This window comes from Gymnogyps californianus, chromosome 1, assembly GCF_018139145.2.
Source record: "Gymnogyps californianus isolate 813 chromosome 1, ASM1813914v2, whole genome shotgun sequence".
Lineage (NCBI taxonomy): Eukaryota > Metazoa > Chordata > Aves > Accipitriformes > Cathartidae > Gymnogyps > Gymnogyps californianus.
The window spans coordinates 75,900,638-75,924,144 of NC_059471.1; the positions used below are offsets into that span (position 1 = coordinate 75,900,638).

General features: G+C 40.8%; 1 protein-coding gene across 1 annotated transcript; it reads left to right on the forward strand.

Annotated features, from left to right (window-relative positions):
- Positions 1 to 8,250: 8,250 nt before the first annotated feature.
- LOC127029374 (granulocyte-macrophage colony-stimulating factor receptor subunit alpha-like) lies at positions 8,251 to 14,811 on the forward strand. The gene is made up of 8 exons (XM_050914969.1): positions 8,251 to 8,378; positions 8,471 to 8,646; positions 9,394 to 9,533; positions 11,133 to 11,171; positions 12,094 to 12,232; positions 12,789 to 12,876; positions 13,440 to 13,521; positions 14,514 to 14,811. The coding sequence occupies exons 1-8, from the start codon at positions 8,251 to 8,253 to the stop codon at positions 14,580 to 14,582; spliced, it is 861 nt and encodes a 286-aa protein (XP_050770926.1). The 3' UTR covers positions 14,583 to 14,811.
- Positions 14,812 to 23,507: the final 8,696 nt, after the last annotated feature.

Genomic DNA, 23,507 nt, shown 5'->3' on the forward strand with positions numbered 1-23,507 from the left:
GATTTGATCTGATTTACCACTCTTCCAGTGAGGTATAACAGATATGTATAGTAAGACTAGTACACTCAGTGAACATTATAAGTAATCAGATTTAAATGCTGTTGTCTACTTTAGTAACTTCATTTTCCTGTTCAAATTATTTAAAGGTGAGAAAGGCAGAGGGCTTTGTAATCAGACTACTATGGGGTACATGAAAAGGCAGGTGCTATGTTTCTCAGTTCACAGAGAGTTGCTTTGCTGGACAAACATCTTTCAGGACCCAGGCACACTCTTCAGTGTCAAAAGCAGTCAAGAATGCAAAAAACCCTTGGTCTTACTCATTTTGGAGCCTGCTAACAAGGGCAGTTCTGGATGTCTGTGCCTGGGCAGTGCACAACTGACTGTGTTAGCACTACACTGTGTGTGTGCTCACATTGCTGAATGCAGTTGGCAAGAGGATGATCAGACTCTGCAGCCAGAGGGCAAGGGGGATTGCACACCCTCCTGGGACCAGGGTACGAGCACAAACAAGTGACATAGTGTTGATTTGGTACACTCAGGGCATTTGCACGTGTGAAGAAACTTTTCCTGGTCTGTGCGTTGAGTTCACCCAGCCCAGAAAAACGTGTACGCATGTCAAGTAGAAAAGTTGTGGAGGCTGGTGACATTGGTTTGTTACCCATGTACAGGAAATGAGGCTGGCTAGTGCAAAGCTGGGAACGGCTCTTATGAAGTCCGAAGCACTAGGCTTATTCTCCTGTGCAGGGTGGTCAGCCTAAGCAATAAGCAGAAAACAGTGGCGTGGCTTGAAACAATGGTACCTGACCTATACCTGAGCCAGAAGGTAGACTCATATATTCACCTCCCTTTGAGGTTGTGCCCTGTACAGAAGCCTATATGAAAAACATGAGACAGAAACGAGTGAAAATTATGTGAATGAAGTGGTAAAGCAGGCGTCCCTCTATGCTGACCTGTAGAAAACCAAACAATGGCTGTAACCACACTTCTCCCTGTTACATTACAGAAGTACACGGTAACGGAAATGAGTAAGACATAGGCGGGATTTTTACACCCTGTTACATGAGCAGTTCAGAAGACCTTAATGAAATCACGTCGTCAAAGCACACGAAAACATGCCACCAAGGCAAATTCACAGCTTCCGTCCTTTTTGTGCCCCATTACTCTAACTGCCACAGGGAAATGGGTTTTCAAGGAGAAGGTAGGTTTACTTTTGTCTTTGTCCATTGTTTACTTTTACTCTAAAGAAGCTAGGCAAAGAAATACTGCATTTTGTTATTTGTGCTAGTTTTCATGTTAAAGTAACTGTGAGGGGTGGATAGACACTACCTGCAAATGCATGCTTTTGTCTGATGAATGTCTTAGCTAAAATTTTGATGGTGTATTTTTTCTACAGTCTGAAAATAATTATATGTCCTGGTTTCGGCTAGGACAGAGTTAATTTTCTTCCTAGTAGCTGGTATAGTGCTGTGTTTTGGATTTAGTAGGAAAATAATGTTGATAACACACTGATGTTTTTAGTTGTTGCTAAGTAGTGTTTATACTAAGTCAAGGATTTTTCAGCTTCTCGTGCCCAGCCAGCAAGAAGGCTGGAGGGGCACAAGAAGCTGGGAGGGGACACCACCAGGACAGCTGACCCAAACTGGCCAAAGAGCTATTCCATACCATATGACATCATGCCCAGTATATAAACTGGGGGGAGTTAACTGGGAGGGGGGATCGTGGCTCGGGAACTAACTGGGCATCGGTCAACGAGTGGTGAGCAATTGTATTGTGCACCACTTGCTTTGTATAGTTTAATTCTTTTAGTATTGCTATTGTCATATTATTATTATCATTATCATTGTTTTTCATTCCTTTCTGTCCTATTAAACTGTCTTTATCTCAACTCACGAGGTTTTTTTTTTTTTTCCTGATTCTCTCCCCCATCCCGGGGCGGGAGGGGCAGTGAGCGAGCAGCTGCATGGTGCTTAGCTGCTGGCTGGGGTTAAACCATGACTTTATATAAAAGTATTTTAAAATTAGCAGTTTCCAGTATATACTGGCCTCATCCACATGGCAGTATTTTGCGTGTTAAGTTGAAACCTGCATTACAGTATTGAAGAGTGCCTACATAATTTTCTCTTGAAAACACCGTCGAAATGGAAACGGTCAGATTTTAGCTCTTTACATCCATAGAGCAAAATCACTACACAGAGTGAATCCCATTTAGCAGTACTGCATTTAGGCATCAGTAGAATGGAAGTATGTCAGTGTCTTTTATCTTATTACAATTTTAATAGTGAAGTAGAAGATTTCACATATACACGGTTCTCTGAAAATGTCACAGGAATGTAGGCATAATTTTATCCTCATAGCGCATCCAACATGTAAGCAGTAATTCCATTTCATATATTCCCCCAGAAAAAAATAACTTTCCAAGTGTTTCAGAGGCAAAGTTGGGAAATAAAACTCAGACGTCTAGTCTTAAGTACTATAACCAGCACAGATAAGATATTTCCCTTAACAAAAAATAGTGATATAAAAAAGAAGTGTGTTGTTTTGTTTTTTTTTTCAATTACAAACCTTCCTTCTCATTGATTATAAAAATCATAGCAATATTGAGACATGATAAGCTACATGGTTATATGTTACTTATAATCAGCAGGTTATTGGGCAGCTTTTATTCTCATCTAATCAGCTCTCTAATGAATCTGGATCAGAATAGCCACTGCAGCAGGATTTCAACCTCACTGATATTTCCAAATTCCTAACATGATCATCTCCTGTGGACATGTGTCAGGATTCAGCATGCTTTGAGAGGTAACTGAGAGTGGCATGTGCTGTAGCACGGCGTCTAGCAGTAGCCAATTTTCATAGAAAGTTTATAAAATACAGTGCAGAAAGGAAACAACTTCACACGGAAATATTTTGTTTCCTTAAGATTTTGATCAATAATCTGCACAGGAATTCTCTGAGATGTGAAAGGAAGTTTGGACCACATCTGAGGAAAATAGTACTGTTCTCTACTGCAACTGTTTTTCTGAAGAGAAGAAGCACATGATACTAGCACAGGTATAAGAAAGAAGAGGAAAAGACATTTTCAAAAATAAATTTGCAGTTTTCAGTGAGAAAAGAATAGTAGCAGCATTTCTGTTTAGTACTTACACGTGGATTACAGATGATGTAAGAGGGGAAAGGAATGAATCCTCCTGGATTCACCTGATCAAGGTGGATAGCTTAGTCTTAGAGGGATCCCTCTGGGCTGGTCACCCTGGGCTATCTTTTCAGTGACTGGCAGGAAACAAACATAGTGAAGTCTTCATTCATCTCATCCTAGACGAGGCTGAATAAACTGTGTCTTGAGTAGCCGTTTCTTTCCAGCCACTATTAAGGCAGTGTAGAATTACTGGTTCCCCTGTGGGCATATCTATACAGCACTTGGGTAAGTTTAGGTAAGACAATCTCCACCCCACAATTTGACAGCATCTTCAGAGTTTGATTAAAAGGTTAAAGCAATTTAATTTCCTTTTATTCATTTCCAGTAGCAAGTATGTTATTTGCAATCCTTTACAAATTATCTGATCCATTGTGTCCAAGAGTCAAGAGCAGTTTATGCATTTTCTATCTAAGAACTACTGAATAAAAGTAAAAATTCTCTTGGGCTCAAAGCCCAGAGGTGAGATCCTGTACTTCCTTGTTAATAATCCTGATTACCACAAAGGATGGCAGAGTCAAATTTTCTTTTCGCTGATATTTTTCTGCAGCTACTACTCCTACACAGTTTCTAACATCTGCCCAAAAGATGGAGGTAATCTAAGTTGACTCAAGAAAAGTAAACAAACAAATAAATAAAAGCACTGTGTGTGCCTAAAACAGTGAGTTGTTATGCAGTTGGGTGCAATCACAGTCATCCCATCTGTCTCAATTAAGTACCTTACCTCTTTCATGAAAAGATATAAAGAATGTCAAGAAAGATTTCAAATATAGCTAAAGATATTAAAATATGGAAAAATAAGTTATTCATGTATGAAACAAAGGGTGCTTGTAAGGATATTAGTATACTTGCATCTGTATTTCATTTTCATTATCAAAGAATATAGGAGGCAGTTCAGAAGGAAGAGTGCACTACAGAGAAACTAAACTGTTCTTTGCATCACAGCTCACAGAAATGGATCATGAGAGTATGGTCCTACCTCTTTTTTAAGGAAATAATGACAAAGAAGTGACAAATATGGGGTTATTAAAAGAGGAGTGGTTAAGCAAGAAGCCACTGGAACAATTTAGCTAGTCCTCAAGTATAAACTGGAAAGAGAAAAATTTCAGTTTCTCATTGAAAAAATGGGAGATAATGGGAGAAATGTCTCATGAAGACTTAGCTCTGTTCCAGGTATTCCTAAAAATAAGAGTAAAACTGTAACACTTGCACTGTGAACGAATACAGTAGGCTCAAAAATAAACCTTAAAGGAAGGGTAGTCATACTTGCCTACTCTGCTAGATTTTCTTTGGCATATCCACAGAAAGGTGAATAAATAAAAAATGAAAAATAAAACCCCTCAAAACCTGGAACAAAAGTCCTGTCTGCAAAGGGAATAGAGTGACTCACACATACCTGGGTGATCTTCCCACCATGTGCTTGATGTTGGTATGAATGTGACACTGTGCAGTTGATCGTGGCTGTTTTGTAGGCAGAGTAATATTCTGGCTGCAGAACTTAGGTGAATTAGTTTAAAGAACATCTGAGTACATCTCTATACATTTCTCTCAGATACAAAAAAACTGAGGCCATCGCTGAAGAAGCCAAGGATGTGGTTTCATTTGCCTTTTCCTTGACCACAATGCCATTTTAGGACTTCCTTTCATCCTATTTCCTATGTTGCCAGCCAACTCAACTGCTTCTTGGGCCACATGTGAATCAGGTCATGATCTGATTTGAAATCAGAATAATCCTTTTTTCTTTTGATTTGCAGCATTGTCAAAGACTTCACAAAGCCCATCCCTCTAAGACCCTTGCACAATACCTGTGATCATACTTCAGACTGCTGCATTTACCTCACAGTTTCTTGATAGGAAGAAAACTTCTTTATTTCTTTTGTAAATGAGGAAGTGAAGTACACAGATTTGACTGACCCTGAGTCATAAAGTGAATCTGTGGCAGACCAGAGAACTGAGCAAAGCTCTCCATCACCTCAGTACAGTACCATAATTACTGGGCTCTTGGGAGTGGTTTGTTATACATACATATATGTATAAACTTACACATAGATTGGATATAAGCAACTCTACACTGAGAGCTTAGATCCCTCTAGTGACTAGGGGTCAATATTTCTTGCAGCAGCAGAAATATCTTCGACAGCTCTCCTCTGGATCTTTGCCACTAACCCACACTGTCATCTCAGATGAGCTTGTTCCATTGTTTCTGGTAAAGGATGATAAGCCAGATGAAAAAATATGAAGAAACAAAAACTGCTGGGGTGGGAGGAGCATTATTATTTTTACTGATGATCACTTCTTCAGAACCACTCACTACGAGGCCCCACAAGGAATGGCACTAGCACAGCCAGGGAGGCAGGATGGAATCAGGAAGGAGCCATGGAGGATGGGGAAGGACAGGGAATGCTTAGGCCAACACTGCTGTCAAAAGAAATGCTGCTGAACCAAGCTCTTGAAACAGTTTCTACCTTCCTCTTGGAACAGAGGAAGTTTTCCAGAAATCCAGGAGTACTCTGACAACTTTGTTGTCTCTTGAACAATTCCTCTTTATTTCGAAAGTTTTAAGAATCAGATGGTTGCTACTCTTGGGACTCCTTTGCAAAGTCCTGTCCCTGACAACATTTTCCCTAGCACATGCTGACTCCTAGTGTGATGAGCATGAAGTGAACGCTTCCACCGAGGTGTTCTGAGGGATGGGGTTTAATTTGTCCAGCTATATTTGTAGCTAAGCTACACAACATCATATTAGGTCAGATCTCCTAGATAACAGCCTTTTCCTCTGGAAACTGTGATCCTAGCCACCTTTATTATGTGCTCACACCTGTAGTACACTCAAATAAAAAAATCTTCCTTCTCTAGAGTGGTCCCAAAAGCCTCCATACAGCACAGTAGCTGTCTGGAGCAATCCATGAAAAAATATTAGGTACAAGTGTGTGTTTGAGCTCCTTCTCTTCTGGAGAAGAATTGCCATTTCTCACGTTACAGCTGAAGAGAGGAAAGGGGCCAGAAGGAAAATACACCTTTTGAATTTTCCCTTTGCTCATCTTATTGACAAGGGATCTGGTAGAGGCCAAAAAAAAAAAAAAAAAAAAGATTCAAAAGGGATGAAGGAAATTAATGGGGGATCAGGCTTTCTCAGACTGCTGAGCACAGTGAACTATGAGGTAGCCTTTAACTTTGGAAGTCCATAGGGCTCTGCTTGCTGGTAGCTGAGAGAGCATACAGGTGAAGGCTTGCATGGTGCTTTCTCTCTCCTTATACTTTTCTCCCTAAGCATCCAATGATGTTGTCATGGTTTAACCCCAGCTGGCAACTAAACACCACCCAGCTGCTCGCTCCCTCTGGTGGGATGAGGGAGCGAATCGGAAGGCTAAAAGTGAGAAAACTCGTGGGTTGAGATAAGAACAGTTTACTAATTGAAATAAAATAATAATAATAATAATAAAAATTGTAATGAAAAGGAAAATAACAAAAAGAGAGAGAAATAAAACCCAAGAAAAACAAGCAATGCAAATGAAAAACAATTGCTCACCACCAACCAACCGATGCCCAGTCTGTTCCCGAGCAGCAGCCCCCTGGCCAGCTTTCCCCCTAGTTTATATGTTGAGCATGACATCATATGGTATGGAATATCCCTTTGGTCAGTTGGGTCAGCTGTCCCAGCTGTGTCCCCTCCCATCTTCTTGTGCAGCCCCAGCCTCCTCGCTAGCAGGGCAGCATGAGAAGCTGAAAAGTCCTTGATTTAGTGTAAGCACTGCTCAGCAACAACTAAAACATCCCTGTGTTATCAACATTATTCTCATCCTAAATCCAAAACACAGTACTATACCAGCTACTAGGAAGAAAATTAATTCTATCCCAGCCAAAACCAGGACAGATGTCAAAAGTTTTTGTCGGCTCAATAACAGCATTTCTTTTGGAATCAGTGCTGTCAGCTACATGATCAGATGCTTGTGGGAATGTAAGGAAAAAGAGGCTTCCAGCTTGGACTGCAGTGAAGCTTGGACAGGAGGCAGTCGCTTGTTTTCATAATATGGTGGCTTCTGAGCCATGTTTGGGAACCTGTGTTAGATATGTAGGGAGCTTTTAGCTTAACTGGGGAGGTACATGTAAAGGCAAGCAGTGGTGGTGCTTAAGCTCAATGAACCACTGTCATGGAAAGCTGTGACCCAGTCCTTCAATTCATGATGATAATAGTTAAGAAGAGGTACTGCATGATTATTATTTCCTGTGGGAGATCTCACCTTTTGATAGGGAAGAAACAACACAAGGAATTAATCCCTTATGGGAATACACAACCTGAATAGTCTTCTAACCTAAGCAAGCTATCAACTTCTGCTTCAGTTTTGTCTTGGTTTTACATTAATGACATGGATATTCAGGCCTGCTTCTATCAGTTTCAGTGCAAACAAAATTCACCCTGTCCTTGAATCCAAAGTGCCAGAATGGATTAGCAACCGTTTTCAATTCAAGATCAAAAAATATGCCATTCTCTCTTCAAAATCATGACACTTCTGCAGGGACTAGCTTCAGGAAGCAGTCTCAGGGTTAGGTTGTAATCACCCAGCTGTTACACAGAAGAAAGTGGTGGACAGCTTATTTTAAATCCTTAGTCCTTCATAAGTCAACCAAGGGTCAGAGCACTTAAAAAAAACACAGGAGAGAGAACTTGCTTTGCTCATGGTTGTAGAATTTATATTCCACTGTAGACTGGACCTTAGATAAACAAGGGATCTAAACAAAGGACACAACAGGGACTGTCTTTTTGTTATTAGCTTCCACTACATCACTGTGCCTGAGTTGATTAAAGAGTTGATTAAATCTTAGTCATATCTTCAGCATCTGTAACAATGGTAGATTATCCTCGTGGCTCAACACAAATAAAATCATTGCTATCTTAAAGTAAGCACATAACTGCAAGACCCAAACAATATGCAGTTGGATTTACTAATCAGGTGGTTACAAATTATTAAATGAGCGTGCAGATATCTGCATGATTTGAGCAGTTATACAGTCATTCTGCAGAGTGGACATGGGATATTCTTCCTGTGTTCGCAGGCATGAACGGGACAGCTATCGAAAATTTTGTCTGTGTCATCTTTAATGTTTCCTTCATGAACTGCACTTGGCATGTGGGCAGGACTGCTTCAGGAGATACCCAATATTTCCTGTACTGGAGGACCTCAAGGTAAGTAGGTCTGCTTGAATCTAAGGAGTTTTGATTTCTGGTCTGACACGTGATATTGTCAACATTTAACTGATGCAATATGTCATGTAAAGGAAAGAAGATTTCACAGGATGTCAGAATTACATCAAAGATAATTGTGGAAGGCATACAGGATGTACTTTCCAAAATGTGACAATAGAAAATAAGACAGCTTATTTCCTGGTAAATGGATCTAGAAGTGGACAAAACATTCAGTCATATGAGAAGAAGATTATTCTGTACAAAATTGGTAAGGATTTTTTTTTTCAATTTTATTTCCAGTTTTATGCTAAGAGAATGAAGAATTCATCCCTGGAAAAAAGCATATATTTTTTAAATACTGCTCCTCAGAACAGGTTTTTTTTTTCCTTTTCCCCAGCAAAGTCAAAAGTATAAGAATGAACAAAACCAAATGAATGCAGAGACAATCTGAAATCATAGGTCAGAGAATTGTGAACATTTCAGTCAAATATTTATTCTCTGAAAGAAAGGTGTCATCTTTTGCGGTTAACTAGCTAAGGATGCCTGAGCGGGACTATCTAGATGTTGGTCTTATATCATTATCTGATCAATTCTGTTCATCCACATAATACAAAAGAACCAATTACCTTAACACTGTGACCAAAAACTTTCGGTTTTTTAGTGGAAGAATGTTGCTAATTAAAAAATAAATAAATAAAAAGAAATTACTTCTGTTTAATATGAACACAGTATAAAAAAAACCCTCTGCATAGATTATATGTTGAATTCAGTAAAATCTAACAAATGGTTTGTGTTTTTTAATTTTATCTACTGTTGCTGCTGACACTCCAGGCTCCTCAACTGGAGTGTTAAATCAGGGAGTCTTGCTTCAGAATATGGGGTGAATATAATAATTTTGGTAAAGCTGCATTACATCTTTCTAGACTAGTTGCTTGAACATCTACCTATATTTTTAAAAAGCAGAGTGAAGAGAGCTGCTTCTTAATCAATAATATTTCTGATTATATTAATGTAGAAAAACTCACCCCTCCATTAAATGTCACTGTGAACTGTAAGGAAGCTTCTCATGGTTGTGAAATTCGGTGGCAACCACCTCACACAAGTCATGTGAAAAATCATGCTTGTTTCAGATATGAAATTGTCATAGAAAACAAGGTAAGAATAATTATGGCTCTTAACAGTATTTTATATGCTTATATTTCCACACGTACTACCATACAACCAATACCCTGTTATCTTTCCCCACTTAACTAATCTCTCCTTTTTGATCTGTAGTGCCCCTCTTGCACATGAGCTGAGGACTGCTGTCACTCACAAATAGGGGCAGCAAATTGAGGGAATGCTTTCAATCCACTGTACAGCCGGTCTTTAAAGAAACTGGGCAAGGGATCCCCACACTGAGGGTGAATAGCTATTCTAGCACATACAGGGGGACGGACCATATTACCTGACGACTTTATTACGAACAGTTATAGGATACATCAAATGAACTCTAAGCACACTACAAAAAAGCAAAGCTACTGTTAAATTGTATACAACCACTTTTATGTGTCCCTGTAAGGCAGTTTAGGTCCCAGTGTAGTCTTTCAGTCCTACTGCTGGTTTTTGATGAAGTTAGGTCAGGACCTTCTGTTCCGTGGTTTTCCTCTCTGCAGTCTTCTATCCCATCAGTCACTTTTTATCATGCCTTTCACAAACTCACTTTGCATTTGTTCCTACTTCCTGTAGTCATCATTACTGCTCAGTCAGGTTTATGGTATTACTAAATCAGGTCCAAAGAAGTAACACATGCTTTATTACAAAGGCACACCTGTAAGTTAGGATGTGCTGCAAGAGCTCTTAGCTATCTCCACCTGGACCCCCGTACTTTCCATCCTGTCCTTTGTGTATCCAACCTTGCCTTCTTCTCCTATTGCCTCCATGTACTGACACCAGCGTGGTGTTGCTGAAGGAGTTTAGGTTTATCTAAAGTAGGCCTGCAGCATACACAATCAAGATGGTTGCACCACAGCTGTCACAGTCAGATGTAAGGGGCAGTAATACAGCATCTGTTCATTGTGGGGTTTTACTAAGTTCTGTATCCTTTCTTTTTAACTTAAAATGGAAAGAGCCATCCACATGTTTGAATAAAAAGAAATATTCTGTCAGGTTATTCGTATAGAATATCCAGAGTTTCCAGGTCTTAGCTGTATATGGTTGTTATTATACATTTCAGGAATTGCAAGTATTTTGAAGACTTGGGTGAATATGGAAAGTAGTATTACATCCGTCAAAAACAAAGTTTGAAATATTTGTAGAAATATTTGTGAGTTCGTTGTTCCAACAGTAAAAAATAAAAAAAAAAAGAGACATAATGTAGCTAGATTAAATGTTTAAGAATGTAAAATCTACACAGACAAAGGTTTTAATGGAAAAAACATTGTCCAAGTTTACTAGTATTTTTTTAGATACTTTATTTTGTACAGGTAAAACATAAAATTTTAATTGGTGGGCAACCTGAGCATTTTTTGGTTTAGTTGTTTGATACTCAGTTCTGCAATCAAATTTAAAGGGTACAGTATTTCAGAGCACCCGTGGTGAGGAAAAACCTTTCAGTGGAAGAACAGCTTAACTTCACAGTCTTTAAAAGAAGGTATTTAAAATATTAGATGTACTTTTTTTTCCCTGAAAATCAAACATTCATCAGGCAGTACCCTCTATTATATAGTAACAAAAAGAACAATCATAAAAATTAAAATTTTCTCTTGTTGCTAGGCTGATCCCAAGAAAAACATCAAAAAGACATCTAAAACAGTAAGTCTTTATTACCATATTAATCTAACATTTATGCTGGGCTGAAATTTCATCTATGTCAGAGCATCCTCCAACCAAATTGTTTTGGTTTCACACTACGAGTTTCGGCATACTACGTATGCTCTTTATTGACAAGTTTCCTAAACTCAAAGTTTTAAACTGTTATTTATAAAACATGGTACAAAAAAAACACCTGCACATGTGGAACTTTATATTACTTCTATGCAAGTCACAAAATCTTCCATTTTACAGTCTTGTGTACTTCCTACCAATTCATATGTATGTAGAAATATGGACCATAATTCCACGTTACACTTGGACACACAAAATGTGGAGAATTTTTTCTTTATTAATGGTCTCTGGAAGGGGATGAGATGGAGCAGGCAAGAAAATATCACCTGAAAGATTAAACCAGTATAAAGAAGGAAGAAAAAAATCAAGTTTTCAAGAAGGCTCAATATCCTCCTGAGAAGGATTTCAATATATGTCAAAATGTTCCCTTCTGTATAATCTGGCTGTTAAACTCTACTTCAGTTTTGAAAACATCCACAGTAAAAGAATGCCAGATCTTTGAGGAATTGCCTTCTAGTAGAATAAGTCATTTACAGACTGAAAATAAACTATTGATTTTTTTTCCCGAAGTCCTATTGTTTAGCAGAGGCTAAGGAACCAGGGAATCATAGTGCAAATTTCATTGTCATATCACCAATAAAAAAAATGTTCAAACAAAAGGAATTAGGATGGAACAAGCTAATTTATTAAGGGATAATTTTCTGTTTGTTATTTCACTCTAGTCTGTTCACAGAGGTATATGTAAAATTTTCTTTTGTAACTGTTTGCATCATTAAATGAACCTGACGCATTCTTAACATCTCTACATCTAGTGAATAAAAAGTTCTCAGTCTAGTTGTTTTGTATTTAGGAAAGAAGCATCACAGAACACTCCTACATATTTGAGAGCTTCAGTGCAGAAAAAAGGTACAGCGTCAAAATCAGAGCAACTGACAACAGCTGTTTAGTGAGCACAAGCTGGGGAGAGTGGAGTACACCCGTAGAGTTTGGTAAGAATGAAAATCACTTCCTTGACCTAGTTTTCCCTCAGCTATTACTCGTCTACCTTATTTATTATTTCATACTTACAGATGGAAACACATTGATATTTGCACATTAATTTGCTAGGATGAAAAGGATCAAAGAATTGGCATATCTCTCAATACAAGGGAGGTCACCAAGCATTCTAGTGGGTGCTTCTTGCAAGGAGATAGTGAATAAAGCAGGCCTTTTTGAGCTCTGTTGCCAGCTCTTTTCCTTCTTCCATTTCTACTTCTGGCTTTATAAACTTCTCTTTTCCCCTGTTACTCTCTGCCACCTTGGATTTTGAAGTACTCTGTAGGCCTCAGTTCTTCACAAAATGTTTGGTAAGGTCTCAAGTTACTGTAGACAGTCCACACACTGTCAGCCATCCTGTTCCTTCACATATTACAGGGCAATGAGGTGCTAAGCTAAAGAAGATGCCACTTCATACCAGTGCTTGACACTATCATGCAAAGCAGATTGCACATAGCTGTGCAGTCATTCCTGTTTTGTGATACATTTTGATGATTGCTTGTCTTTCAGGAAAAGAACAACTTACATCTACTTCATCATATACGTTATTTCTGATACCAGTGCTGGCAGCAAGTCTCGTACTTTTTCTCTGCACACTGTAAGCCTTATTTCTTGTTCAAAATTTGTATTCTGTAATTGAAATAACACCTCTTTCCCCAACAGAAAATTTCTGGCCTCCTTTTATAGGAGAAGAGGGACAGGGAAAATCGACACTGAACTATAGCAGGAATCACGACCTGCTGCATGTTCCTCAAGTGGGCTCTATATTTCTGATTCCCAACCTTCTTATCCAGTTAATCAATATAACACAATGCTTTCCAATACTGGGACAAGACCTTGTATCAGCGCCACTCTCCTGCCATCAGACCCTACAATGTAGATAGGTGGTACATGAAATTGTTTCTTTGTTTTGAGGATATTTCCCTTTCAGATACTTAAAAAACCAACTTCCTATGATTCTTTAATAAGCCATACAAAATAAATTATTATCATCCAAATTCTGAACAATGAAATTGTATTCAACCTATGTAATTTTTAGTTACTTTTCACTATTTTTGTCTTAGAGGAATAAAATAATACCTCAGGAGCATTATTATACAGTATGTGTTCATATGTTTGCATACTAAGTCTTTTCTTCACCAATCCTTTCTTTCACTGTAGAAGTATTTATTTGAAAAAAACATCTGCTATAGTACCACAGCCAAGAGACCCATTCCATGACCTCTCTGCAATGGATTTCCAGGTATGTTTTCTTTCCATTTGCCTGAAATTTGTAGTAAATAAGTATGCATTACAGTCTCAAAGGTATGACCTAAGTGTCAGAAAGATGCACAGAAGGGAGGATAAATTTTCTTTCTTTTTCTTGTTCTTGGGGTATTGAAAGAGAAGGTCCATATGCAAATAATTCTTCTGGTTTTCCTTTTCCATTTGGAAACAATTGTCATCCATCTACCTGGAGCATTGGAGAAAATACACAATTTCACCCTGCTCTCCCTACAAGCCATATGCTATCACTAGAATAGTGCTGAGCCTAAGCTTCTCAGCACAATAATAATGCAGAATCAGACTGTTGGTCAGCTATGGGGAGAGAAGGGACAAGGAAATCTACTGCTGGCCAAAAATAGTTGTGCCATAGCAGATGTTGAGACCCATGTTGGTATTTGGTAATGATACTGAAGGAGGAAAATTTTCTAGGGTATGGCAAGCAAGAAAGTATAGCAGAGACCTGAGAGGTTCTAGCTTATGTGGAGAGCTGGAGAGACTCATAACAAGGAACAGACAGACAGACATTGCAGGAACTGCCCATCTAGATGGGGAACTGCCCATCTAGACAACATGTTGCAAAGTTTGCTGCATTTTGCAATTTGCAAAGTCTTTAAGTTGGCTACAGCCGGGTCTGGAAGCAAGAATGTGTCTGCAAGGACACACTGGGTCACTGGTGAGCCTTTATAAATCCTTTTATTTTCTGTTCCTTTGTCATGTTAACTTTTCCATGTTTAAAAAGATGAGTTTTCTGGCTTTTAAGTTGAAAAGTCTTTTGTTCCTCTTTGGAGAGCTCATCATGGAGGGAAGACCAAGACCTGTCTGCTTCAGTCCTCTCATTGACAGAGTCCCACTACAGTTTCTATATAATAAATAACAACTCTCTGAATGACAGAAGATTCATAAATTGTAAACTCGTGGCTAATATCATGCATGAAACACTAATGAAATGTTTTATTCTTCCTTTAATAGACAGAATATAAGAATCAATTAATAAAGCATGAAACCGAAGAAATAACAATTATTGAAGAAGTGACGTAATGGCATGCAAGTGAAACAAGCAACTTCAATTTTTTCAAATATATGTATCTTATTGGCAGTAATTTACAGGTTTTTCATATTCTCTCCCTCTTGCAAGCAGAAAGAATAGCATGGCCTGTAGAGACAATTCCCCAAGAGCCTATCTTTAACAGCCTCTTTGTATTTGATTGTATTTTCCATAAATAATTTGAATTGTTTGGACTATTTTTCTTTCTTCTTATGATGAGTATCTTGCAATGTTTCAGCAAAAATATTTCAGTAGTGCTTTGGAAGTTATTATACTGCTTTTCAACACCATGCAAAAGAATAAGATAAGAACAACCAAACTTAAGAGGTTGTCCTGGTTTCGGCTGGGATAGAGTTAATTTTCTTCCTAGTAGCTGGTATAGTGCTGTGTTTTGGATTTAGTGTGAGAATGATGTTGATAACACGCTGATGGTTTAGTTGTTGCTAAGTAGCGCTTATCTTAAGCCAAGGACTTTCCAGTTTCCCATGCTCTGCCAGCAAGCAGGTGTGCAAGAAGCTGGGAGGGAGCATAGCCGGGGCAGCTGACCTGAACTAGCCAAAGGGGTATTCCATACCATGGAACGTCATGCCCAGTATATAAACAGGGGGGAGTTGGCCGGGAGGGGCGAATCACTGCTCGGGCATTGGTCAGCAATTGCATTGTGCATCACTTGTCTTTTCTTGGGTGTTATTTCTTGTTATATTCCTTTTCATTACAATTATTATTAATTATTACATTATTATCATTATTCTTAGCTAGTAGTGTATTTTCTTTTACTTTAGTTATTAAACTGTTCTTATCTCAACCCACAAGTTTTACCTTTTTTTCCCCTCCTCCCCATCCTACTGGGAGAGGGGAGGGGGGGAGCAGCTGCATGGTGCTTAGTTGCTGGCTGGGGTTAAACCACGACAGGGGTGTATTCAGGATCTCCAGTGGTCCAGTGCCTTGGAAAAGGTACAGCCACACTGAGATTGTGATCAAGAATAAAAATTTGTCATCTGTTTGAAAACCCACTGAAAACTGGCCAAGATTAAGCCTCTTAAAAATAATAATTTGCTCATATAAAATGAGTATTGTTAAAGACTTCAGGAGACAATTTGCTCAGAAGTCTATTTGTTGCCTTCAAACTATGTTGCTACATCCTTCAGCACAGCATGCCCTAGATGTTGCTCACAGCCATTTACAAAACCAAAAATTTCCTCCCACTTTTCATCACTTAATATCTATGGTAGCTGAAAAAATAGCTTAAAATATGATTGCTAACAGGTAGCAGATAATTATGTGTATGTGTGTGGGGTGGGCTATGTTGGAAATGGAACTTTTGAGTTCTCCAGCAGAAGCCTGCCACTTGCTAGCTGCAAATGGTACAGGCTGGTTATGTGGTTTTATAACACCTGAACGAAACAGAAGCGGCACATCCTGAATCCTCCAATTGGTAAGGAGATATGAGACAAAACCATCAATTTGGAGGGCAATCACACATTGTGTGTCTGTGGATGGACGATTTAGATTGGGAAAACCAGGGGTTAGAGGCCATTTATAGCCATGAAGTCCCCAGTGCCATGCCTGTGTCCCATCTCTTATCCAGCCCCATGCCTCTACACCTCTATGCCCTATCCTGTGTCTCCATTTGTAAAGGCCTCTGCCGTCATCCAGACCTACACTGCATCAGTACACTAGTTGTACTGAGTTGTAAAACCTTGGTGGTACCATACAAAGATAAACAGAAGTAAAACAAATTAGCCATGGACACCTGGTCAAACAAAACTACAAACAGGTCAAGAAAAGTTCAAACAGAGCAAGCCTGACAAACTTCAGCCCTGAGGCCTTGCAAACTCGTTACAAAGCTCATGGCGTGTTACTAGCAATGGCAATACCATATTACAGGGCTACATGGTTGCAACAGCTAAGTTCACTAATACTGCCATTACAAATGAGCTGTTTTTTCCTCACATCAGCATTACTTGGAGAGTGTCTCTACAGAATAAACACTAAAGGTCGCCCATGCCTACTAGGCAATTCTGTTCCTGACTAGCTTTTCCAAAGCTTTACCTGAGGCTGCTAACATGACTTATTCTGAAATTGGTTTGATCTTTGTTTCTGCATTTCTGCCAGAAAAAAAAAATAGGACAGACTCTTGCACAGGGGAATGTCTTGAGTGATTTGCATGTTCTGGTAAATTGAATCCCTGCAAAACAGAAGAAGTGCTGCCGAGGTTAAGAAAAGACTGTGCCAGGTGAAAAAACTCAGTATGGTGGCCCTTAAACTGAGAAGCTGGAGTTAGTTGTCCTCATCAAACCAGAGCTTCCTATGGGAGTTTCACTTCTGTCTGGAGCAGAGCCCTGGCTGGAGGGGGGCATGCCTTGAGCCATCTCATACTGTGAACTGAGCTCCAGCAGACGGGCACCAAGGGAGGTCCTGCAGCAGAAGAGATAGAATAGAATAGAATAGAATAGAATAGAATAGAATAGAATAGAATAGAATAGAATAGAATAGAATAATAGTTGGAAGGGACCTACAATAATCATCTAGTCCAACTGCCTGACTAATTCAGGGCTGACCAAAAGTTAAAGCATGTTGTTAAGGGCACTGTCCAAATGCCTCTTAAATACTGACAGGCTTGGGGCATCGACCACCTCTCTAGGAAGCCTCTTCCAGTGTTTGACCACCCTCCCGGTAAAGAAATGCTTCCTAATGTCCAGTCTAAACCTCCCCTGGCACAGCTCTGAGCCATTCCCACATGTCCTATCCCTGGATTCCAGGGAGAAGAGGTCAGCACCTCCCTCTCCACTTCGCCTCCTCAGGAAGCTGGAGAGAGCAATGAGGTCACCCCTCAGCCTCCTTTTCTCCAAACTAGACAAACCCAGAGTCCTTAGCCGCTCCTCATAGGACATTCCTTCCAGCTCTTTCACCTGCTTTGTTGCCCTCCTCTGGATGCATTCAAGGACCTTCACATCCTTCTTAAATTGTGGGGCCCAGAACTGCACACAGTACTCAAGGTGAGGCTGCAGCAATGCTGAATACAGCAGGATAATCACCTCTTTTGGCCAGCTGGTTATGCTGTGTTTGATGTACCCCAGGCTGCAGTTTGCCCTCTTGGCTGCCAGGGCACACTGCTGACTCATGTTGAGCCTGCTGTCAACCAGCACCCCCAGATCCCTTTCTGCAGGGCTGCTCTCCAGCCACTCCTCTCCCAATTTATATTTGTGCCTGGCGTTACTCCATCCTAGGTACAGAATCTGGCATTTGGACTTGTTAAATTTCATCCCATTAATTGTTGCCCAGTGCTCCAAACTATCTCGATCCCTCTGCAAGGCCTCCTGTCCCTCAAGAGAGTCAACAGCACCTCCCAGTTTGGTATCATCAGCAAACTTGCTAATGGTGCATTCAACTCCTGCATCCAGATCATTGATAAACATATTGAACAGAACTGGCCCTAGAATAGAACCCTGAGGAACACCACTGGTGACTGGTCACCAGCCAGATGTAGCCCCATTCACTACAACCCTTTGGGCTCTGCCCTTCAGCCAAATCCACAAGGTCAGGAGGAAGCAAGTGGTCGCAGAGGGCGCAGAGACCTGGGTCTGCGTGGTATGCGAGGACACCTCTGGCATAGCAGATTGTGTGCCAGGGCAAAGGTGGAAGATGTCATGAGCTGTTTAGAGAGGTTACTTGGGACTGCAAGGGATAAGCTGTGGTACATGTCATGATATCCAAGACACAGGAAAGAACAGGAAGGATGTGCTGGAGGCTAAACTCAAGCTGCTGGCAGGAGTCCAGCACATCCATAGTGGAAGTCTCTGAGTTACTGCCAGTCTCTCAGTTAAGAGCTGAGCACTAGATCTCAGATCCTGTTCTGCCCTGAGCAAGCTGAAGTCTGCTCTCATGACATCCAACAAATATAGCATGCTGTTTCCCTTCCTCCTTTCTCTCAGGATCTTAAAGTTCACCACATCATGATCCTTGCAGTCAAGACTGTCAATGACTGTCACATCTATAATCAGTTCTTCTTTGATGAGTTGCAGATCTGGCTGACTACCTCATGCAGTCATCTTGTCCAGCATCTGTATCAAAATATTGTTCCTGGTGATCTCTATAATTCTCCTGGCTTGCTTGTACCCTGCTTTTTTGTCCTTCCAGCAGGTCTCAGGATGGTTAAAGTCATCTCAGGTGGTTGAAACCCTCTCATGGTAGATAAAGTTCTCTCAGGGTGATAAAATTCCAGATCAGATCACCTCCAAGAGGCCACCTTTGAAACCAAATTTTTCTATGATTCTGTGTTTCTAAATAAGCTTTCATTAACAATTTCTTTTGAATAACTTTTTAAAACAGAACCAGAGCAGGAGCCTTCTGTGTAAGTTATAACTGTCTAAAGATAAGAGCACCTGCATCAGAAGTGGTCAACTGAAGCCAAAGCTTACTTTAATCTAAGGGGAATTAAACAGATAAGGTCTACAGGATCTTCTCGATCCTGCTTCATTCACAGTTGATCACGGCCATTGGTGCACCTCTTACACTCCCACTGCTTTCACTATGAAAGCTGCTGAGACTGCAAAGCCATTTAGAAAACTTGTTCACTACCAGCACCCTGATGAGGACACCAGAAATCCTATCCATGAAACATTGGAGGTGGGAGTAGGAGTGCGATTAAGGTATCCCTTTCCCATCCCTGGGCAAAGACCCAATATAACACTCACTGGGAAATGTTGGTCAGGTTATATAACCTTATAACCAAGTGGTTCGGATGTTCACACAGGTAGAAGTCCTTTATTCTGGTCTCCTATGGCTCTTCCTCTGTTCTGTGGAGAAATTAATTTGCTAAAAACTAGAAAGTTCTTGCTGCAAGGACCAAAGAGAGGGCCTTGTCTCCCATTTGTACTTTTGTGGTCTACGCAAAAGCTGTAACACACTGGCATAGCAAAATGCCCAGGCAGTTCTTGTGAGCATTCCTATTGTTGTTGGAGCAATAAATTATTCTTCAAACTTTTGGGACTTTTAAGAAAGGTTGGTTTCAATCCTGTTCCTGCAGTGACTCTACTCCCTGTAGAGCCAAAAGTTTGTAAACAGCCTTAGTGTCTCTGCCCAGCTTTCTCTTCTCTTCTCTCTCTCCTCTCTCTTTCTCCTCTTCTTCTCATTTCTCTTCCAGCTTCTGGGTCATAGTGAGGCCACTCAACACTAGTTTTCTGGCCTCTAAAAGATAACAGGCTTTCGTAGCACCATCACTAGCACCAGCTTTGCTTGGAGATTTTTTAATTTTTTTAAATTTGTTTGCATTTTTAGGACTTGCCCTAAATATAGGCAAGCAAAGAAATCCCCTGGGTAGGACAGTTCCTTTGTCTGTGGTAACAGCACTGTCCTTGTGGGCTGTTTGGATTGTTCTGCTGCAGTATATTCCAGTTTAAAAACAAAAAGTACCCAAACCCCAAAACCTCAAAACCCAGACTTCCTCATTGTGTTACAGAGCTGCATAATCTGAGAGAGCACCAGAGAGCACACTGCTCCTCTGCTGCCTGCTCTACAGACTCGGGACATCTTCAGAGTGGGAGCATGGGGTTTTGCCTGGGGTGCACAAGTAGCCACACAGTTGAGACTTCAACTGGAGAAAGAGAACCCAGCACTGGCCAGATGTGTTTGTCTTTGTCCATCCATTGCAAGATGCGTAATTGGGATGACTCAAAGGCTGGAAGTTGACAGTACTTCCCAGGACCAGATTTAGGCACAGAAGAAACACACAGTTGCCCAGAACAGTCAACATCCCACTGCATCAATGCTAAACAGTGTGATGAAAGGATGTCTTAGATACAGACACTGCCCAGCAATCCAGCCACAGCCATCAGTGGGCACAGCCTTGTGGTCCAGCTGCTTCTGCCAAGAAATCTCCATAGGAGTGTGGAGCTACAGCCCCCTCACAGCAACAGCTGCCCTTAAACACCATCCCTAAAGTAGTGCAGGATCAGTAAATGCAACTTTGGTGCAATTGATCCTAGCCTTCCTTCTCCGCAGCCCAATCTCTGGGCTGCATGGCTCACCTCAACTCCCTCCCTTCTCTGCTCCTGCAGTGTGAGGTGCCAGAGGGTAAGCAGAGCTCCTGGTTTGGATCTGTCTGCTGATGGAGTGTGTGGGAGACTGCTTAATGCTCTGGGAACTGACCTGTTGGAAGATGGACACCAAGGGAGCGGAAAGGCTGGGGGAAAGGAGAGAGAAAGGCAGATGCAGAGAAACTCTGTCTTCCTTCATTTTCCAGAACACCATTTGATTCTCCATGACATTTCCTATGGCTCTGACTTTATTAACCTGGGCACTTTCCCCCCTCCCTTCGCCATGAAATACAGTCTGCTACCACCACAAAATTGACTGCTTTCTTCCAAAGATGAGGGCACAATAAAGTGTGGGGTTTTTCATTCTTTGTGATCAGAAGTCTTTTCTTCCACCTTTACAGCACAGTAAGTGTTCAAAAAATACCTACATGGATAAGTATGGAATTTCTTTAATCTGGAAGTACAAGGAAACTTCTGACAATGGACTACTTTTTCCTCTGAATGACTATCATGGGCCCAGACCTGAAATTTAAACTTTCAGTGGCTTTGTCTGTTGACACCTTTAATGTGATGGGGGTAGTCATAGTGATCCTTTAAAAAAGAGCTGCTTCTATGACTAAATCTGCTTTTTGGTAGAATATCCACCTATTCTTATTTGCTCCTCATTCCCATTATTTGTTTCACAGCTATGCTTCAGAAAAACTTTGTCACATTTTTATTCTTTCCTAGCATATGAAGAAAGCGAACTCCCATGAATTGGTCCTTATAAAGCCACTATTGCCTTAGACCTTTCCCTCTGAAACCACAAAAGACCAGGCCAGCTTCTGTTGATTCTCACATGATTACAGTTTCTAGGGATGACTGGAGTTTTTTAAGTTCTGGATGCTCAAGGTGAGTTGTTCATCTCCTCAACCAACACCAAGTTACTGACAAACATTGTCAAATGCATGAACACAACCATAGGGTGTCACTTAACACATTGTTTTTCATGTCATGCCTTGCTCTATGCTTCTAGTACTGCATGTGAGCAGAAGTGGAGCTGGTTCAATTTTTATTTTTGTAGAAAATACTTTTGCAGTCAAGAAGTTGCTGTTCCCTTTATCCTGTATGAGTTGCAGAGAAGAAAGCAGGTCACATATCCACTTTGAGGTGTTGGCTGGTCTCAGTGACAACTCAGTATCATTCATGTTTACAAGCAACATGAGAGAATGAACCAAGAAAATGACGGTCCACTTATAGCTTATTAATCATCAACCTCACACTCTAGCAGGAACCTAGGAAGCAGAAATACTCATGAGCCTAGGCGTTTCTGGGTCTCTAGAAAGTAAGCCCTCTGTCCCCAAAGACAGTCAGCACTGCACTGTCTTTGGCTTTCTCTTTTGGAAATAAATTTATCTTAGTTATGTATGAATAGCTGATACATGAACTACTGCTGATATGGTTATACGACTCCATATGTCAATAAAGAAGTAGTAGGATAGGAATGACCTTGGGATTTTGATAAAGGTGAATCCTGGAGCATCCTGGAAGGGTGCTGGGCAGCAGATGACTTATAGTAGGCAAGAAATGGGAGTGGTAGAGAAGCATGTGGACAGTTCTCTCTCCCACAAGTTTTTAACACCAGTAGAGCAGATCTGCCTGTTTTTAAGAGGAAAATGGTGACATATCTTGCTGTTTGAAAAATGTCATATTTTCTAGTGATGCTTCAATTTCAACATATGCAGAAATGAAATTACTTTACATGGATTATAAATCTCCATATTAAGTAAATTACATTGTCTTCTGCGAAGCAAAACCTTTCAGGGTATAAGGGAGCTTTGGATGTTTTATACTGTTTATAATAACCCTCTCCTTTAGAAAATGCACAGCTGTGACCTCAGAAGGGAACAAAAGCTCAGCAGCAGGCCCTGGAGTGGCTTTTTGTAGTTGGATGCTTACTACTTCCAATTTTTTGTTTGTTTTTGCAGTGGTTTGGTTTTTTTGACACTGAAATGGACTGAGAGCTAATCCAGATCACAACTTTTGGTAGTGATATATCTTATTTGAAGACTTTATATCCAAGATTTGAAATCCTCTTTTTCCACAGGCTTAAGGAACTTTTACAATTTGCATTGTCGTCTCCCTGAGTGCCCCCATAGACCATCCCTGCCCAGCCCCCCGGGGCTCCCCCCACACTGCCCAGGGCCCAGAACCCCATGTCAGGGGTATTCAGCCCCTGCCCCAGCAACGCCGCAGCAGGGCCTGTCTCCAGCTCCCCACAGCCCTGCCCTGCCCAGCCATGGGCCTCGCTGAGTTGGGCCCACCCATGGGCCCATGTCCCAGCCTGGCCTTGGCCCGTCTCTGTCCCCAAGGAGGTGCCCAATGCCCAGGGCTGGGGCTGCCCCAGTGCCCTCCAGCTGCCTTGCTGCTGGCTGGGGGTGGGATAGGCCCTGGCTGCCAGGCCCTGCCCTGACCCACCATGGGGAACCCCCACTGCTCTCAGCCCTAGAGATGGTTTGCGTTGGGAGATGCTTTGTACTACTCAGTATTATCTAGAGCTAGAGAGAAATATCTGTAAAAGAACAGATTTTTATGCACTCACTGGATTCCCAAGCACCAGTGGACTCTGTACAACAGAAAGGAAAATTTAACCTGCTAACTGCTTGTTCATAGTATATGAAATCATGAGTTGTGCAATAACATGAATTTGGTACGAACCAAGAGGGAAGTGATGAACATCATGTCTTGCAACATTTCCGATGGTACAACAGTTCCTCAAAACACAAGCGGCAAGGGAGACAGCCCTATTTATAGCTATACAACCATTTAAAATACAAGTCTTTCCGTCATCTCTGAGCCTGAAGACTATGAAACAAAGATAAACGAGATAAAGACGTTTTG